The sequence below is a fragment of the Helianthus annuus genome, chromosome 17, assembly GCF_002127325.2.
Source record: "Helianthus annuus cultivar XRQ/B chromosome 17, HanXRQr2.0-SUNRISE, whole genome shotgun sequence".
NCBI lineage: Eukaryota > Viridiplantae > Streptophyta > Magnoliopsida > Asterales > Asteraceae > Helianthus > Helianthus annuus.
The window spans coordinates 193,108,704-193,129,015 of NC_035449.2; the positions used below are offsets into that span (position 1 = coordinate 193,108,704).

General features: G+C 35.6%; 4 protein-coding genes across 4 annotated transcripts; 1 reads left to right on the forward strand and 3 right to left on the reverse strand.

Moving 5' to 3' along the window:
* Positions 1-407: 407 nt before the first annotated feature.
* LOC110886133 (ribosomal protein S14, mitochondrial) lies at positions 408-985 on the reverse strand. Its single transcript, XM_022133892.2, has one exon. It carries the CDS (start codon positions 899-901, stop codon positions 599-601), a length of 303 nt encoding a protein of 100 aa, XP_021989584.1. The 5' UTR covers positions 902-985; the 3' UTR covers positions 408-598.
* Positions 986-2,530: 1,545 nt separating this feature from the next.
* LOC110883056 (remorin-like) lies at positions 2,531-4,764 on the forward strand. Its single transcript, XM_022130918.2, has 6 exons — positions 2,531-2,626; positions 2,794-2,894; positions 3,051-3,245; positions 3,797-4,058; positions 4,261-4,342; positions 4,424-4,764. Exons 1-6 carry the CDS (start codon positions 2,601-2,603, stop codon positions 4,616-4,618), a joined length of 861 nt encoding a protein of 286 aa, XP_021986610.1. The 5' UTR covers positions 2,531-2,600; the 3' UTR covers positions 4,619-4,764.
* An 899-nt stretch (positions 4,765-5,663) lies between these two features.
* Positions 5,664-6,388, reverse strand: LOC110886132 (nodulin-related protein 1). The gene has a single exon (XM_022133891.2). The coding sequence runs from the start codon at positions 6,308-6,310 to the stop codon at positions 5,849-5,851; it is 462 nt and encodes a 153-aa protein (XP_021989583.1). The 5' UTR covers positions 6,311-6,388; the 3' UTR covers positions 5,664-5,848.
* A 4,462-nt stretch (positions 6,389-10,850) lies between these two features.
* On the reverse strand, positions 10,851-13,904 carry LOC110886131. Its single transcript, XM_022133890.2, has 3 exons — positions 13,753-13,904; positions 12,537-12,708; positions 10,851-11,325 (listed from the first exon to the last, which is right to left on the reverse strand). The coding sequence occupies exons 2-3, from the start codon at positions 12,672-12,674 to the stop codon at positions 10,960-10,962; spliced, it is 504 nt and encodes a 167-aa protein (XP_021989582.1). The 5' UTR covers positions 12,675-12,708; positions 13,753-13,904; the 3' UTR covers positions 10,851-10,959.
* Between the last annotated feature and the right edge of the window lie 6,408 nt (positions 13,905-20,312).

Here is a 20,312-nt window from a genome sequence, read left to right on the forward strand (position 1 = left end):
AGAATCTGATCCATAATTGTTCAAGCAGATCATGAAAACTAATCTTATTATTGAACCGAATCAACAATCCTACCACTATGCTTTCTTAAAACCGTTTAACAGACCTCGAGAAGCTAAATCACTAAACACAATACGTCAATACGCACAACATGAAACATCTGATAAACAGCATGAGATCGACCAGGTGAAGACGCACCGGTTCATGACTCGAGTAAACAAACTTATGTCGATAGAATCAGCTTTATCAAACACAATTTCATGTCCAAAACTGAATAGAATTACTCTAATTAGACACAATTCATATTCAAAATATCAAATAATCGTATCAATTCACTCTGATTCCATTATAAACCAATTGTACGTAAATTTCAACTCAAAATAACTAACAACGAAACAAAACAAAACCAGATCCAGCAACAATAATCGATCATAACATCAATAATCGTTCAACATAATGAAAACATTAAATGATTGTACCAAAATTCATCGAGTTATAACATTCATATAACTTTAAACAACGATAATCAATCATAATATCAGTAACCGTTAACCAGATCTGAAAACCTAACCTTATTCTCGAACCAAATCGCCGATAAAACTACCACGACGCCTTCTTAACACCTTGTAACAAGCCTCTGGAAGCCAAATCACGAAACACGATACGCGAAACACGAAACATCTTATAAACAGCATGAGCACGACCGGTGAAGACGCACCGGTTCATGACACGAGTGAACGAACTGTTGCGAGGCAACGCGGCTAACTTACAGCGGTGTTTCTCGCGCACGTCGTTAGGAAGATCGGTGTCTTTTGTGAACGCTTTGTAGAGCTTTCGCCTCAGTTCGAACTTCTCGGCGAGTAATCGGCGCTTTTGATCTTGTATGTTTCGCTTGTCTGACATTGTTGTTGAGGTTTTGGAGATGAGAGAGATGAAGATTTGCAGGTGGAGGTTGAAGATGATGAACGAAATTAGGGTTTGAATGAATTGGGGGAATATGAAGTAAGTTACAAGTATTGTCCCTGAAGTATTCGTTAACGTACATTTACGGTCTAATTTCTTTGATTTTCGACACATTTGGCACATATCATTTTGCTCACCTTGATAAATTAGGGATAAGGGATGGGATGGCAATCGAACCCGAACCTGATGGTAGGGGTGAGCAAATTAACCACCATAACCGATAACCGAACCATAACTGACATAACCGAACCACTAATAACCGATAACCAATATAACCAATGGTTATGGTTATAAAACTTTGTATAACCGCTCAATTGGTTATGGTTATGGTTATGAAGCTTTGGTTAACCGAATATAACCGAAACTGAACCGAAGTTGTGATGTTAACTTTATATAATAGATTTGTGTTTTACAAAACCCTATAGAGGGTTTTTACTAAGATAAAAGTATGTTAGTAACAAAATGATCTTAATGTAGATGTCATTTATTTTGATAAAGAACTAAGATGTTATGGTCATAATTGTTTTTGTTTGAGAATTACCTTATTAAAAAGAACTCTAAATCGGTAGTTTAACAAAAAAGTTTAGTCTTCATTATCTTATAAAATAGGCTCAAGCTAAGTTAAAATCGTGCCCAACCCTATTTATTTCAAACCTTGCTTGGTTACTTAACCGAAATTAACCATAACCGACTTCATAACCGATTAACCATAACCGAAGTTTGGTTATGGTTATGGTTACCAAAACTCTATAACCGAACTAGCGGTTATGGTTATGGTTAATAGTAAAAAAAGACCCATGCACACCCCTACCTGATGGGTAAATCCGAAATCCGACACATTTGCGATGGGAATTTCGAAAGCCGAGTTTCAGCATTATTGTTTATGATTTGATGTTGGGTTTTGTAGGCTTGATTTGGGTTTCAGTTTAGACCCGGTTACTTCAAGACATGTTTTATTAGTTTATGAAATTGAAGACATGGGAGGATGTGGACCGACCCTATATCTCTTGATTAGGGCTCGTTAAGTTTTCTTATTGAATAAGTTAGAAATCTTTGATGTAATCTCTATATAATCAAATCTTATACTTGTAATCTTGTGTGCCCATAAATAAAAAGTAAAACCCTAGTTGCAGCTTATGTGGACATAGATCTAACAACAAGACCGAACCACATAAAATACCTTGTGTTTGTTTGTCATTTTTTGCAGTTGATTGTTCGTGTGTTGATTGTTTGTGTGTATGTGTGTTTTCGGGTTTGAATTCCACTTTAACCTTAACATAAGAAAGATTATGGTCAAAACATGTATAATATACAAAGTGTAACAAGTTTTAGGTATAAAGTTTTAGAAGATTCTTACATCAAAATGTAAATGATTAGAATTATTACATAATAAAATAAGTTTACAAGTTGTATACATCAAATAAATAATAGAATCAATCAAAAGTGGGTCCAAATGGAAATTTGTTATTCCAAATAAATCCATTGAAAACCAATTGCATAAGGAAAGAATACTTTCTCCACACATTATCAAGAACCAAATACAAAGTATAGACCAAAACAAAACCTTGATTCTCCCTTTAATCTTTCATTTTCATCATTTTTTTTTTTGAGTAAATTTTACATCCCTACGTATTCAATCATGGAGAATTTTATCAAACAAATCAGGTGAATTATAAAATTTCAAACTCGTTATACTATATAGGTTATTGTACGTATGTATTATGCTTGTAAATCGTAATATACATATTCTTTTTTTCACGAGATATAATGTTTTAACCATTTTTTAAAATGTGATAAGTTGTCCGCACTCTTATTATTTACAATCGTTGTAGCATGAGAATTTTTCAAGTCGAGGAGGAAAACAAACCACAAACCTCGCGTGTAATTAGAGACCGTAAGGTTTCATCTCGAAGAACACGATCTCTCAAAAGAGGTAAAGCAACAAAATCCGAATTTATGAACACCTTATGTTTTCCTCTTCTATGTATGCGACGTATAAAAATATTTCAACTCGATATGTTACTATTTAGAACATGAATGTAATATCACAAACCGGTTGTCCCAAGTAACACGTTTTGGTAAATTGTAGATAGTCGGAAAGGCCAGACTTGGGGCCGAAGACAACTTTCTCCTGAAACAAGTCGTGCTGATAAGAAAATGGAAGGCGAGGACTTTCGAACCGCGGTTGCAGCCGCTGCATTCGCTATAACTTCTATTGAAAATAAAGAACAAGAAATAAAACAGGATCCTAACTCAAACTCAAAGTCCAGAAAATCTTTTTCAGGTAATATATCTTTTATTTATATTGAAATAAACACATTGATATTTCAAAATAATATGTATTAATAATTAACTATTATTTAATGGATACTTATACAATTTCATTACTGTGAAGTTTTGCCTTGTAAACGTTTATTTTGACATGAAGAACTATCTAATCTTTTTTTTCTATAAAATTATATAACACGAACCTAACACCAATTTAGTAATTTAGGGCTTAGGCTAAATGGGTTTGGGTTCGTTTCGGGTATGAACACTTTTAGCTAAGCGAGTTAAACATGTCACATTTGTTTAACCCACAAAAATTCATGTCATGTTCCGATTAATGTGTCTAACATGATTTTTGAGTTGGTGTTATGTTGGGGTTGGGGTCAAATTTGCGGTTCGTTATCGGGTTCGACCTGCTAACCTGTGGACATGACCCATTTAACACACATATTTATTTATAAAAAAGGATTATAAAAAAGTAAAGATAAGATATTATGGTTAATATTTTAACCCCGCTTGTAGAATCTTGTTAAGAGTGACTATATGTAAACCAAATGTGAAATGTAGAAATTATTGAGGAGTCACCAAGACCAAAAACTAATGAGGATCTCCCTGGCGAAGCTAATCAACTAAAGCCAACTGTCGTTAATTCGAAAACTGAAGAGAAAGTGTCAGAAAAACCTATCGGCTCAACATCATCCATCGAGAAAACTCCTAGTTTTAATGCAAACAACCAATCAAATGAGATAACTTGCCAAAAGGGACCCGAATTAAGACTCAGAGAATCAGACATTTGGGAGAAAACCCAGTTGGACAAAACCAAAGAACGGTATGTTTTATTTCCCTCTACCGGAAAAAGTTTATGTGTTAGAATTACTAAATTTGTTTATGATAAAATCAATTTGAAGGGTTTAGGATGTTTATATATTTCATTAAAGGTCAAGTTGACCTTTGTAAAGTCAACTTAACTTAGAATTAACTCAAAACAAATCATAGTGAAAAAGCTTACAATAATTAGTAAGTTTTAACAGGTTTATGAAAGTGAAAGCGAGAATATTCGAGTGGGAGAGCAAAAAGAAGTCGAAAGCGAAGAACAAGTTGATAAGAAAAGAGGTCTGATTTATGACTGTTTGAGTGTTTTCTATAACGTTACAAAATCTTTAGTTCTTGAAAGATTACCATTTAATGTTGCAGGGTAAAATAGAGGGGAAACGAGCTCGAGCATTGCAAGATTTCACGAGAAAGATGGAGACGATCGAAAAGATCTCCAAGGGAGCAAGATCAGAAAATGAGAAAAAACGGGAGCGTGAAGAAATTAGGGTTAAAGAGAAGGCGAATATAATCAGATCAACTGGAAAAATCCATAAACCAATGTTTTTATGTTGTTAACGTCACAGCGACGCTTACGCGTTACTAATATTAATTGTCATGTAAAATCTCAACATTGATGGATGGCATAAGTTTTAAAAGATTGATGTATACTTTTGGCCTTTTGGGTGTAAGTGAATTGCTTACAAATTTGTATTTATTGTGAAGGTGACACTTGCTTGAATTTTTAGGCAATTGTTTGATACAAAACCAAATTAACGTTGTCCCGACAATGGTCAGTTGATCACACACGTGGACATGGTATTTATGTGGTTTAAGTGTTTGAAAATAAAAAATTAAATTACTTGAAAATATAATGAGTTTAATTTGTAAATATCTATGAAATTACAATATTTAACAGTTTACTGTAACTTATCGTAATGTTACAAATGTATTTTTGTAGCATTGAAGGTATTGGATTTTGTTTCATGGATCTTCATGACTTCATCTTTTAGTTATTCTTAATGTCAAGATTTTGTGCCGTTAAAAGCAAATATCGATAAGGCTGGGACTCAGAGCCGGCTCTGGGCCCGGCAAACCCGTGCCGACGTCCGAGGCCCAAAATTTAAAAGGGCCCGAAAAATCTTTATAAGCTTCTATATATTTATTAAATTATATATTTAGCATATTTATCCATTTATCATGTAAAAAACTATTGGTGGTGTAGTGGTAAAAACCATCCCAAAATAACATAAAGGTCTCAAGTTTAAGTCTTTGCTCCACCACTAAGTTTTTATTTTTGTAGTTCATTTACCCTTTACCATAATTTTGGGCCCAATTCTTTTCGTCGCCCGAGGCCTAAATTTTTTCAAGAGTTTTCGGGGACAGCTCTGGGCTGGGTGGTCTGGTATAAAGAATGTAGAGGCTTTATAATGTCACGTCAGTGTCACGTATGCGCCACATAAGCGAGGGGCTTTATCATTAATCTGTACGGTGTGGGTCAATGCACTTTATAAGCCCTTTTTAAACAATATTAAAAAAAAAGAAAATCAAAAAGAGGAAAATTTTATTGGTGGGAATGAATGAGCCCCATACGAAAAAAAAAAAAAAATACATGTTACAAAACTACCAAAAGATCTTTACCAAGTATATATGTATAAAGAAACCATATCTTCATATTACAAACTTATGTAACATCATAATAACACATAAATATTACATGAACATATAACATGTAAATATAGTGTACAAGCCAAAAATATGAGAGACTTGTAAACTTGATTTATTTGCATAATAATATAACCCATATTTCTACTTAAAGAAACTTCCGGCAGCCTTGATAGCATCTCCGGCACCAATCCCACTTTCCGATTCATCCTTTCCACCTTTCTCCTCCACACCCGGCGGCGCTTCGGCTTTCTTCTCCTCGGTCACAAGCGGCGCCTCAGCGGGTGGTGTAGCACCAGTAGCACCGGACTTCTCATACTTGTGAAGGTAATCATCTGCCTGTTTTATATACTGTCCCACTCCCTGGCTCTCGTCAAACTTTCCGTACTCCTTAGCAGAGTCCAGAAGGTCCGCGGTGGCTCCGGCGACCTTCTGCTTGTCAATTTGGTCCGTTTTGTTGGTTGCAGCTGACTGAGCTGCCTCTGCCACCAGCTTGGCACTTGACAAGAGGTCGGTGCTCGTGTTCGACGGTTGATCCGTGTTGGTTTTCGTTTCGTCGTGGCCGCCGGTTGCTACGGTTTTGATGTTGCACATGAAGGAGTCCATGTTTTTTCCTGTGAGATATTATCAACGGGGATGTTAAGGTTGTGAATATGGTTATGAATTTAAGGTTGATTTAAGGTTGTTAAATAGTATAGGTGTTGACGGTTTTGCCCTTGGGAGACTATGTATTTGAGTGGTGGTGGGTGCTACACGGATGAGGGTATAATGGTCATTTGGTGAGGTTATATGTCGGCCACTTTGTGATCAATTAGTTTGTGGGCCCTTGTTTTGGACTTTTCCTTACGTGGCACTATGGTTTTAGAGCTTCTAACGGTTTTGAAAAGTGACTTGCATAGGTGTCCACGAGAAACTTGTTAAGAGGGTTCATAGGGCCAAAGTCACATTAGGCTACACGGTATGGGGCGTCGACCCACCCGTCTTCCTCCGGCGACGGCATCTACACCAACCCCCCCCCCCCCTCCCTCCCCGTCCTCACCATCCGAATATGAACGTTTGCGACAGACCAAAACATGTGGGGCCCCCCTCTTTCTTCTCGGCGCCGCTCCGTCACCCCATCCTGCCACCCTCGTCTTCTTTCTTCCCTCCGTCACCATACCGTTCAGCCTTATGGGATTTCCGGGTGTGTATGGGTCGGTTTGGTTTGTTTTTTACCATTAACTATAACAGCTAGTTTTGATTATGGGATTTTCATAACCATAACCGAACTTTGGTTACGGTTAAACGATTGTGAATTCGGTTATAGTTTGGTTTTGGTTATATCAGTTATTAACCAAAAACTCAACTAAAACGAACTTTCGGATAAAGTTCAAAACTTTTAAGCCAATGAGTGTACAATATAAAAAATTGAACGAACCATGTTAGACCCAGATTCGGTTTTTTTTTTTTTTTTATAAAACAATCAAGACTACACTTTTTGGTTAAACTATCAATGTGGGATCCCATTTAATAAGATATTTCTCAACAAAAAAAAAAATTTACTTAAGCCTTTGATTAGAAGTACAAATCTTTTATCTTAGTAAAAACATTTGCATGGTTAGTGTTTAAGAAGATCTATTATATAGACTTAACATTATAAGTTTTGTTCGGTTAAATTTCATAACCATAAGTCCATAACCACTGGTTATGTCGGTTATTGGTTAAATCAGTTCGATTATGTCAGTTATGTCAGTTATGATTCGATTATCGGTTATAGCGGTTAATTTGCTCACCCCTACATGAGAGAGAAGCAAATCTAATATGTATATATATCTAGTTATCATGTGTGGTAATAGTGTCATGTAGTTCATCTACTCTCTCTATCATAAGAGTGTGTGTAAAGGTGCACTAACCGCCAACCGGATTCAAACCCTGAAGAAACACTAAGTTAACCCGAGGGTTTAACTTGTGGGACTGGTCTCGTTCACGAAGGTTAATATTCTTTCTTTCCTCGCCTAACGATTGTTTGATTTTAATCCGGTCCTACAAAACAACACAACGTTGTAAGCTCGCTACAAGGAGAAGTTGGGGAGTTCTCCTTGTAACCACCCTCCGGCGTGAAAATAAGAACTTGTTTTGAGGATAATAAGTGTGTATTAAGTGAGAGAGAGCGATCCTTAAACCTGAAGGTGGACTTCTCTATTTATAGCCGAAGGATTAGAAAGGAGGGAGAAGCCAACTGGGCTTTAGCCAACTGTCATTCCTGGAGAATATCCATTTAGTCTCCTCTAGCAGGGCAGAATCATTAACCGGAATTACGGCTGATGTGGCACGATGTTACTCATTCCACCTCAGCACCTCTTAGTACTTCTTGTCGGGTTGTCGCTAGTCATTCTTTAAGGACTTGCGTGTAGGAGATTCCGTCTCGATGGTAGTGTGGTGTCTATTCTTGTCTTTTCGAGCCAAGAGCAAGCTTTGAACACGAGAATCCTGTTATACGGTTCATTAGGCCAAAGCCTGGGAAATACTCCCACGCTAAAGTCGGTATGTTTATAGATGAGAGTAACACGTATAACATGTATACGTAAATATAATATGTAGTAATAGTGTGTCATGTAGTTCACCTTTGGTCGTCCCATCCCCTTCATAAGCGTTCGTATGTGTGTCTTTATGGAACATGAAAAGGTGACTTGTGAGTTACAAACTTAACATATTTGGTGGGAAGGTGAAATAACCGTAGCCTACGTGTAGTGGGCGTGAATCCCCTTCCACATCAACAGCTATGGGCACTAAACACCAAAACATCGGCACCAAAATAGGGCAACAAGCTCTTTCGTTATCCCCTTAACGAGCATCAAAGCTCCATCTCCACCCTCTTCCACCAATCAAATGCACCCATGCATTCTTTTCTATGTTTCGTTTATTTTTTTATTTTTTTTATTTTTTTTTAATTTACTAGTTAACCACTACAGCTTGGTGAAAGAGTAGGATAGTTAAAGCCTCACTGCCTACGTGATAGTGACATGAAAGTTGTTTTCACACTTTTTAGTTAACTCATTCAGCATAGTCTTGATAATTTTAGTTGGTACATGTTTTAAGGGGACGAGTTTGACCAAGCCACAATAGGCTTGACCGGTATAGGCCTCAGCTTGTAGGATCGAGCCTAAAAAATGGGTATACGGAAAAGAGTTTGATGAAGCAACGATGAGCTTGATCAGTATGGGACCAAGTGTGTTGTACTGGCCCAAGAAAGTGATCTAGTTTACATGTGCCAACCTCATATTTTCCTTATAAAAAACTTAGATTGTATATAAAAATTTCAACAAAATCCGTTGATTAGGGTTAAAGAGCCCCTTGATTCTGCCTAAAGATGAGCTCGGTACACTATCAGTACCAAAAGTATCAATTCTGAAAATCACCATTTTGTACAAGTACCGAAAGTGTTCGGTACGGGTACGGGTACAATATGGTATTCAAAGGTAAAAAGTTGGTAAAATACCGATCCCAAAAAACCCTAGAAATGAGTACCGAATTGGTACGGTCCAGTACCAATAGTTTTTGATACCCGGTACCGATTACTCATCCTTAATTCTGCCCCTTGCAATAGTATTAAAACTTGGAACCAAAAACCATGTATTGTAGGTTTAAAAATCGATTCAATTATTTAAACTTCACATAAAAGCAAATCGGTGGATTTTTAAGATATACATGGTTTGGTTTTGATGGTTTTGACAGTATGAAATCGGTGTGAGTGATGGGTGAAGAAGTTGCTAATGTGTGATGTGTTGCTAGATATGTTTTTTGTGTTAAAAAAAAAAAAAAAAAAAAAAAAAAAAAAAAAAAAAAACCAACCTCTCGGCCCATTAAAGATGGTCTCAAGGGTGGCAACGGTGATGGTTACCTTTAGTGGGAGGTGGCAGTGACCCGTTCAACACGGAAGTAGGTTGGTTACTACATAGCAACGGTCGTACTCATTGGCCCATTTCCAAGTAACTAACCGACTATTATGTATGATGTGGCGGTAAGGTGTCTCCCTTATATCTTAGCAAGGTGCAGGTAGGGTGTGAATTTATGACTCGATACGAACACCTGACACGAACCTAACACGAAACTTGTGGGTTTGGGTTTAGTCTAAAATTCACATGTTTGTTGTAAAAAAATAAATTTAAAATAAAAATATGTGAAAACAAAAACAAATCCGGGTCAAACAGCTCGTCTTGGGGTCAACTCGTGAATATTCGTGTCTGTTCGGGTTCATGTGTCTCGTTAGATGTTTGGATTCATTTTAAATTTCCAGGTTCGGGTCGGTTTGGATCCATCAATCCGTGAACACGACCTGTTTAACACCCCTATGTGCAAGTATTAGCGATTAATAAGAGTAACTTAGAAGTAGATTCGAGTTGGACCCGCGCTAAATTAAAGTCCCAACATCTAGCTCTAGGCCGCGCTAGATTTGCCATCACACTTTCTATCCCCTTAAATTTTTTTTCCTAAAATTCCATACCTAAGAATTAAGATAGCGCGATACAGATGAAAACGTTAACCCGACAGCAAAGATCATAACATGTTAAAGATATGTGTTGGGGAAATTTCAGAAACCGGACGATCAGATAGGCGTGTAATCACTCTCAGATCAAATTATTTCGGTGGTTCACCCGAATAATTCAATCGGATACAACTCTGATTTTGAGAAATTGAACCAGTGTATGTTGTTTTGTGTGAAAATAATGAACCAGTAGATTGTAACCAAAAAACTGTCTACAAAATTGATTTTTGGGGTTGTAACTGTCTCATGGCAGTTGCCTCTATTTTTCAGACAAACAATAGCCAAAAAAACTGTCGTTTTTTTATCATTTCGAAAATGATAAAAATTTCAGAAAATAAAATTTTCTGATACAGCTCGACCCCAGCCAGGGGCTCTGCCCCTTGGACCCCGCCAGGGGCTGCCGCCCCTTGGACCCCGCCAGGGGCTGCCGCCCCTTGGACCCTGCTCCCAGGGGCGCTGCCCCCTTGGAACCCCCGTAGAGTACGGGCTCCGCCCGTACACTTCGAATAATAATAACTCAAACAAGCGTGCACTCCCGCACCTCCTAACTTGCTTGATGTGTATTATTATTCGCTTTGATCACCAAGTCAATCCCCGATTACACTAAAATATCTAACAATATGTAATAACGTGACTTCATAATCATTTTCATTTCATTTAAAATCCTCATTAAAGAACAAAACTATCTTGAATCTTGAAATCTAAACAATTGGGTCCCACAAATAACCAGTTAATGTCGTTTCCTTTTACGACTTCTCGCCAAACTCAACAGTAACGAATTATGCCTCGACCCATTGAGATGAGCCTCCACTTCACCCAAACTCGAACACGAAGATCTGCATAATTCACACCAAATCGGGTTGCTAATCGCCTCTCGTCTCTTCTTCATTTGAGATATGTTGACTTTGTGGAGTTGACTTTGGACGTGACTGCTAAGGTGAAAAACTGAAGCGAAAGTCAACTGGCAAGCCTTGCAAGAGAATGCAGCTTTTTCTTTCAACAGTTGGCTGCTTGAAGAAAACTGCAGCATTGGAGCCTTTTGAGAGTTCATTGGTGCCAGCTCAGCGTCGTCTTTCCTGGCTTCAGTTGGTGGGCCCTACAATGTGATTGTTAGGGGCATGTTTTATCTCTAACTGGTCAAATGGATAGTTTAAATCTAAGAAATGGGTCAAACGGGTCAAAAGTCACCCAAAGTCTATATCTAGTGCATAAAACCTCATAAATCAGTTTACTCAAAAAACTAGATTTAATTTAAAAAGATCTGAATATATATATATATATAGAGAGAGAGAGAGAGAGCCCAGTTAACGTACATTACGGCTTAACGTACGACCAGTACAACAGATAATTACGCACGTTCATTTGAAAATCACGCACGTTATAAACTCAAAAACCCAAATTACGCATGTTGAAAACATTTATCACGCATGTTGAAAAACATTAATCATGCACGTTATACCCATAATCACGCACGTTGTCGTATGTGATGTACGTTAAGCCGTAATGTATTTTACACTTTTTCTATATATATATATATGTGTGTATATATATATATGATCAAGATCAAGAGAAAACCCCTTTGAGTTGTGAGAACTTAGAGAACTCCGACTTTCCATGCGAGTTTTGCCACCATTTTTTGCACACACGTAGATTAAAATGTTACAAACACAGCTGTAAAAAAAATCGAAGCGGCGTTTTCAGCCTTTTTACGTTGTTGTAAAAAGCTGCTGACATCAGCATGAATCAAACATTTACACCCACTGTAAGGGTTTTTTACGGGTGGTGTAAATCAACAAAAACTCTTTTTTTTAGAAAAGTTTATTTATTTAAGATTTTTGGTGAAAAAAAAAAAAAAAAAAAAAAAAAAAAAAAAAAAAAAAAAAACCTTTTATAAGGCCGAGTTCTCTAAGTTCTCACAGTTCGTAGGATTTTCATTTTACCATAACCCTATACACACACACACACATAATTACATATGGAAAGTGAGGCGGATAATTGTCAATTTAAACCGATTATCTAGAGAACAAGGGGGAAAATCGTCAGTGTGATACAAACTTGTCGGAAACCGTGACACAATTTGGATTCAGTTTAAGGTAGTTATATTGGAAGGTGAGAGGGAAATCGGGAATAATTATCTGTTGCATAATGTGGGTATTCTTCTAGTGCTTGACGTAATATAATTTTTATAATCATACATGACACGCTAGTTGTTCATATGAAACGTAAAATCCTTGGATAAAAAGCGATCCAAGTGAACCTAACCTGACCAACTTGTTTCGTTATAATTATCATCATTCAAGAGGTTACCTGTGCGAGCACAATCGGTTTCAAGTCATTTTGATGTTGGTTTTTTTCTACTTGCATTTTGGCGCGATACTCTAGCTCCCTTTGAAGTGCAAGCTCCACAGGCATGATGTTACACAAACTAAACATCTCTTCTTCCATCTTGACAAACACGTCGACGAAATAATAATCACATCTGAAAAATATGTGGTGAGTTAATCATTTTACTAACAATCTAAGAAAATTACATGAACTTTTATTATCATTAACTAAACGGTTAACCAATTTGTCAATAATATGTTAAAAAGATGACCAAAAAAGCAGTCATGCCCCATAATTCGTTTTGGTAACCGTGAGAACCTGAAAGTGTCACCAAAGTGTTTCTGAAGTGAAAACTCGCGGACCCCACCAATACCCTGCTAAACAGTGGGACCAGGTAAAGCCACACTAGTCCTGCCCCATAATGTTGTATTGCCTAAAAAGTCATATTTCTAGCAAAGGAAAGATACCAGAAGAAGAACGGACAATATTTTTTTGGAAAGTGTGCAGTTTTCCTTCAATCCGGAGAGGACTTTTACGTAATAACACCGGAAAATGTAAATACTAACAAGAAAACCAAACTTGGGTCTCAACTTATTTACAGAAAAAAGTTGTTTTAGAACCTAAACTGTTTGATTCTCTTCCATACATTGACCTTTTGGAGTCAAACCTTGTTAAAAACAATCACTAAACATATCAGAAATTTCAACACCACAATTTCCAACAGCCACAACTTCTAAAAAAATAAACAACTCATCGAATTTCCGCTCGAAGAACTACGCGATCTCGTCTCAATTTCCAAGTTGCAGAGTGCAAGCATTGACTCAAAAAAAGTCAAAATCTTAGTTATTGACAATAACTAGAGTATCAAACAGTACATAATCAAAACTTCAACAAACCAACCTATCAATCAATCATATATCTAATTACATATATCCCAGCAATAATCAGAAATACCCTTTTAGATATATACAATTATTATTGGGATTATTATAAATTAGACCTAGAATAAAAATGTGAACTGTGCAGCCCCCAATTCTACAAATTATCCAAAACCAAACAAAATTTAATCGGATCATCACAAATATAATTAAATTAAAATCGAACGGAAATAACAGATTATTAGTGAATGGTATATTGAGATTTTAATTGAATCAAATCTTTCAGATGTAAATTGGGGGAAAATGAGAGGGATCATTACCTAGCTGGTCGCGAGAGGATATGAATTTGATGGATTCCAGGTGAGATGCATCAAGTTTCACCCGCATTATTATGTCAAAGGGAAAATACGATTTTGATAATATCTTACCGGGTACCGAAATCGATGTTGTTGGGTCCATATTGATCGCGGTAGGACCGAAAAGTCATTGAGTATGAGTTCAGTTTATTAAACTATAAACAAATAATACCAGTTTTGGTACCGATGTTAAGGTGAGAGGGGCACTCCTCTCTTAGGGGAGTGACCTTTCTTACACACACCCAATCAACACGTGCCACGTCAACTCCCCCCTTAACTCCTCTCACACCCTCAATTTGATGGCGGCACTCCGCTCTTGGGGGACTTGTTTTTTTATTCAAAAAGAAAAAAAGAAAAAAGAAGGAAAATAATTTGATTGGTTGAAAAGCTGGTGGGCCACCCTCTCCCTCTCTCCCTTCATGCTGTAACCTCCCACCGCTTCCATTCCCCGATTAAGCTCCCCGAATTGATGGCGGCGGTGTTCCCGCTCGGGGACTCACCTCACCGCAACCCTCCCCGAGAAATGCCCCACTCACCCTAAGTTAGTAAAAACATGTAATTAAAGAATAACAATTTAAAAAAACTAATTAATATATATATATATATATTTCTAGGTTATAACCCCGTGTAATACACGGGGTTAAGTAAATAAAAAATCAAATAGTTAATAACGAAGATTTAACAATTATAAAACAATATTTTTAAGACGTTTTTCTGATATCCAAACAAAATTGTGTGTCATGTATGATCAAATCTTGTGATGTTTGACAAGTTTATAAATATGAAAGCATTTGAACCATTGATTAGAAGACAGACTGTAGCATCGACTTTCTCACGAGTTTTAACAGTTATGTGAACATACATTTAATAACCCAAGTTTTATTTAAATAATAGTGGTCTTAATTTATTAGTTCTAAAAAATATTGAAATGTCCAGATTAGGAATATAATAATTATCCAATTACATAAACTTATATAAAAAAATAATGTTTCAATTTAATAATTAGATAAGTATAAATTATCGGTAATTATTAAATTATATAACTTTAAAATTTAAATACCTGGATCTGAGTTGCATCTAAAAAGGATGGTTGTTTTTCGATAAATTTATTAGTATGATAAATGTAATTATTATTCTTCTTGCATTCTAAACATATATTAAATTTAAGAGTAAAATGCACGGATAGTAGTCCCTGTGGTTTTGTAAAATAACACCTATAGTCCTCAACTATTGTAAAATGCACGAAGAAGGCGTGTATCGATGAGGGAGTTGCAGGTGGTGAGGGTGAGAGTGGGGTGGGGCCACTTGAGTTAACTTTATCTTTTAATATTTAAATATTTTTTTAATACAGTAAGGGCATTAAGGTCATTTCACACCCACTTAAATGAGAAAACTAACCCTCATCCACTTAAGGGACTATCCGAGTAACAAACTGTCAAACCACAGGGAGCACCGGTGTAATTTCCAAAAGTTAGGAACTATAGTGATATTTTACAAAATCACAGGGACTATCTGTGCATTTTACTCTAAATTTAATAATTTAAATTAAATAATAATTATCTACAATTAAAGAATTAAGATATAGTTTCTAATCTATTAATTAATATAAATAAATAATAAGATATTTTATGGAACTTTATCCACAATTTCTTAAATGTTTGAAACATATTAAATTTAATAATTTAAATTAAATATTAAATAATAGTTATATATAATTAACGATGGTCTAGAATAATGACAAGTGTTCTTTTATTAGTTTCTTTTATTATATAGTATAGATAGATAAAGATATAGATTTATAGTATGTGATTAAGCATATAAAAGAAAAGAAAACCAACGAAACAAAAAAGACAAATGTCATATTATCAATGAGATTACTATTTATGAAATAGTATTAGTCAAACCAAAAGATTATATTTTGTATAACATCATCTCTTTAATTATAACAAAAATATTTATACTAAATAGAGGACAACAAAAAGTAAAATAGTCACGTGAAGGATGTGTTATGGTAACGTTATAAAAACAACATGCTTTCTATTTTTCTTATAAAATTTCTTTCACTTTTTTTTGCATATTAAACATTAATACTTTCTTTTTTGTCTTATAAAAGTCCCTAAACAACTTTTTGCATATAAAAGTCTCTCCAAATGTTAAATTTGAAAAAAAAATATGAACTTTTTTTTACTTATTAATATACGTAAGAAAAGAATTGAGATTAATTAATATTTTAAATTGGATATATATAACAAACCAAAATATGTGCAAGTTTGTCTTTTCTTTTCCATTTTAAATCCAATAAATTGATAACAAATATCATTCGGAAAATAATATAATATAATTCACGAGCGTGGATGACATAACTCAAAATAAAACAAAATAAAATAACAAACATATAAAATGGTATGCATAAATTCAAAATCGTTAAAAAGTATAAGATAATCCAATAAATTGATGACAAATATTATTCGGAAAATAATATAATATAATTCACGAGCGTGGATGACATAACTCAAAATAAAACAAAATAAAATAACAAACATATAAAATTGTATGCATAAATTCAAAATCGTTAAAAAGTATAGGATAATCCAATAAATTGATAACAAATATTATTCAGAAAACAATATAATAAAATTCACGAGCGTGGATGACATAAAATAAAATAATAAGCATACAAAATGGTATGCATAAATTCAAAATCATTAAAAAGTATATTATAATTTGTCAAATAGTGTTTTCTTGATTTCATTCGATCATAATTAAGAGTTTTTTTTTTTTTTTTTGTTAAAGTTTAACATTTAAAGGCCTTGTATGATACAAGAGTAGAAGTATGTTGTTTTTTAAGTATACAAAGTGATTAGGGGAATTTTATGAGACAAAAAGAAAATATGTTGGTTTTTTATGTGCAAAAAATGGAGGGATTTTTATGAAATAAAAAAGAAAGTATGTTGGGTTTTTAAGTGCAAAATAAAGTTGAAGACTTTTATGAGAAAAAACAGAAAGTATATTGGTTTTTATGGCATTCCCGTCATGGTAATTACAAAGGTTCTAATATTGTTTACTTCGAAATTTCCATTTTTGGTTTGTGTTTTACTTATATCAGGTTTAGTCCTTGTATTTTGCTTGCAGGTATATATTAAGCATGCAAGTAATATGGATTTAGAATTTAAAATAAATATCCTTTTTAGGTGAATTCATGAAGCACAAGTACGACCCATGTACCTAAACATATTTGGTGTTCATGTTGGTTCAGTTCTGTTTTAGGCATAATGGAAAACATGAAAACATACCTGATTGCAGCAGTACAGGCCAACAGAGAATCCAGATGGAGACACAGCAATAAGTTTTGACATGATTGTCATCTTGGTCTGGTTCCTTCTTAGGGTGCAATCTAATGATGGTGATGATAAGAAACCGACAAGGGAATCGGTTATGGAGAGGGAGGCGAGATTGATGTTATGTGCTATTAGGGTTTGTGAAATTGTCTAACCCTTTAACCTCCACATTATTCTCCTTATATATGCACCCAGGAGGAAACCCTAATCAGTTAATAAGGGTAATTAGGCCCATCAACAATTACCAACTAATTATTTAATAGGATTGTTATATATTTTGATCCATATAATGTAAATGATTATAATGGCTACTAGATTAAATATAAAATAAATATATTTAATCTTACATTCTCCCACTTAGCCGAGTAATCATTTACTATGAGTGTTAGATAAGCCTGATCAGGAGTTAACACTCATTTTAGCCTTAAACAAGTACTATAGCAGAGAAATACAGCCGTTGAATCATTATGCGACTCAGGATCCCCATTAATCATACTATAGCCTTAATTTAAAACCTAATCGTTATGATCAAAATACGCATAAGCCCTTTGTTTGACTTGTAACTTTATTTGTCTATATGCCATTATGCCGGCTTGACATATTCTTAGAGACATACAAAATCAAACTGATGAGGAAAATTAACTAATACTTAGTCATTCATAGTACGATATGCAATTGCGCACGGCCATTAATTAATACCCGTCTATGAGCTCTCTTAATAAGACTTATGGGTAATAGCCCTTCAGTTATAGGATCCTTAAGCATATCATGAATGTATTCGATACAAAACTTAGTTTCCTCAATTCGTTAATAAACGAATAATTAATTGAGTATCGAAATTTAATGCAGCACCTCTTGAACTGTTACTGTTCAAGGAGTCATGGTAGCTGACTTTATCACACTAATTCTTCAAAACATTAATTATATGGAGTTAATAAACTTATGAGTCCACTGATAAATTTCCAACAACATTTAGTGATTATATTATGTCGTTATAACTTAAGTTGTTGATATCTGTGCATTATGACTCCTCCATGAGATAGGTTTTGTCTGCTGACATAAAGATATACCCGAAATTACATTTTGTAATCTTTGAATATCACAAAGTTAGAGTAATAAACCGGTTTTAATTCTCACTTCTTCTTTAAATTGTAGTCTCTCGTTTCTTTTAAAGATATTGTAATACTCCATTAGATGCTACACATTAATCTAGACATATCTAGTGTGTTGCAATGTGAGTAATATCTAAACGAGTATAGACTTAAACTTACATAAGGCTTCCAATTAATGAAGCATAAGGAAATAATTTCATTTATCTTATTATCCTCTAAAGGAGAGAAGTATTGTTTGTTACATATGTAAGGACCCATTTAATGTTAAACTTATGGAACGAAACTAATGTCCCATTTGGTCTATCCCGGTATATTATGATATCTATTACATAAGAGACATCTCTGAGATCTATTATATCAAAGTTTGTGTTAACAATGCTTTGACTTATGTAACATATACTTGTCAAAAGAATATCATCTATATAGACAAGTTTATCTTAGTTGCTCCCACTCATTTTGAGGTAGGTACATTAATGTGACAACCTGTAATTAAGGCCTCTTAATTAGGCGATTAACAAACGCTTAGGCGATAACAAATAGTGTTTAAGACACGAATTAACTTAGTTAGGCTTTTGGAATGCCTAGGAATGCTTATCTGACGTTACAGTACGCGAACGATAATCGGCGGAGAAACTGCGTAACGTTAAACGATAACGAACTGATGCCGTACAAAATACTGACCACGCCGACAAATACGAATTTTATACGGATAATTTAAACTTACGAATTTTGTTTTGCGAAATTATCATGCTTCCAAACATCACAACACGCAAAAGTGAACGAAAAACGCGACTACGGTAACGCACTGACAATCAACGATGAAACGGAAGCTCCAGACTCGAGTTATGTCTCGATATTTATATAATATGATATTTTTGGCTTTGTTTTCGCATTTTAATATCCGTAGTTGAAATAGATCGAAAAACGAATAAGAAACAACATACGAGGCTTTATGCGATTTAACGCGACTAATCTAACGAACGCGTCTGTTAACGACTTACGGTGTAGTTTCACGTGCGTTCGACCCTAAAATAATATTCTACAACATATTTCAGAGTTCGAGTGTGAAAACGGGCTTCGGGAATGTGATTGGGCCAATCAAAACACGCTAACGGGCCCTCGGCCCAAGCCCACTTGGAACACTATGGGTATAAATAAGAAGTAAAATCCTAAACACTCATTTCCTTCAAACATTACACGCACACAACCACAGTTCATTTTTCTTTTCTCAGCATCTTCTTCTTGAGGAAACCCTAAAATCTCTAACATCTTCACATCTACTCTCCATCTCTCATAAAACAAAGACAAACAACCCCTACCTCTCGATCACCCTCTTCTCTCTGTCGGATCATCGGCGACCAGGAGCCGTTTCCGGCCTGTTTCTCCGACGAACACTCACCACAATCGAGCCAAACATCCATCACCTAACAGATCGACAGAACCAGAGAGAGAGAGAGAGAGCGGAGAAGGAAAGGGAGCCGCCGCACACGGCGGCGACGGTGGCGTATGGCGGCAGTGAACGTCGGCGACATTATTTTCCGGTAAACCCTTCACTCCCAACACTTTTTTCTTTTAAAAAAAAATCTTCCAAAGTTCAGTGGATCATCACCATGAGATTTGATTTTTTTTCTCTGATGTTGATGATGATGATGGCGAGGGGATGGGGGTGCGACGTGGAAGTCGCGACAGACACAGGTCCATCGTACGGCGACGGCCGGCCGCAGTGGTGCCGGTGACGATGATGGTAATGGCGGCAGTAGTACTGGTGGTTTCGGTTCAAGTTGGTTCGGCTCGAGATGGTCAGACCTTGTCAAAGAAAAATTTGGTTCAAGTCGGGTTTCGTTTCAGTCACCAAACAAACAACTGGTGGTTGGTTCAGATTACGGCTCGGATCAGTTTTGGGTGGTTCGGGTTCTCGGCGCGGTCAAAGTCAGTCAACGGAAGTCAACTGGTCAAACCCCAGTCAACGGCAGTCAACTGCCGGTCAACAGGTCAAACGTGGTCAACACGAAGGACCCGGTAAAGTTTTAAGCGAAACAAGTTATTATACGTTAGTTTAGACTTTAGATTTTTC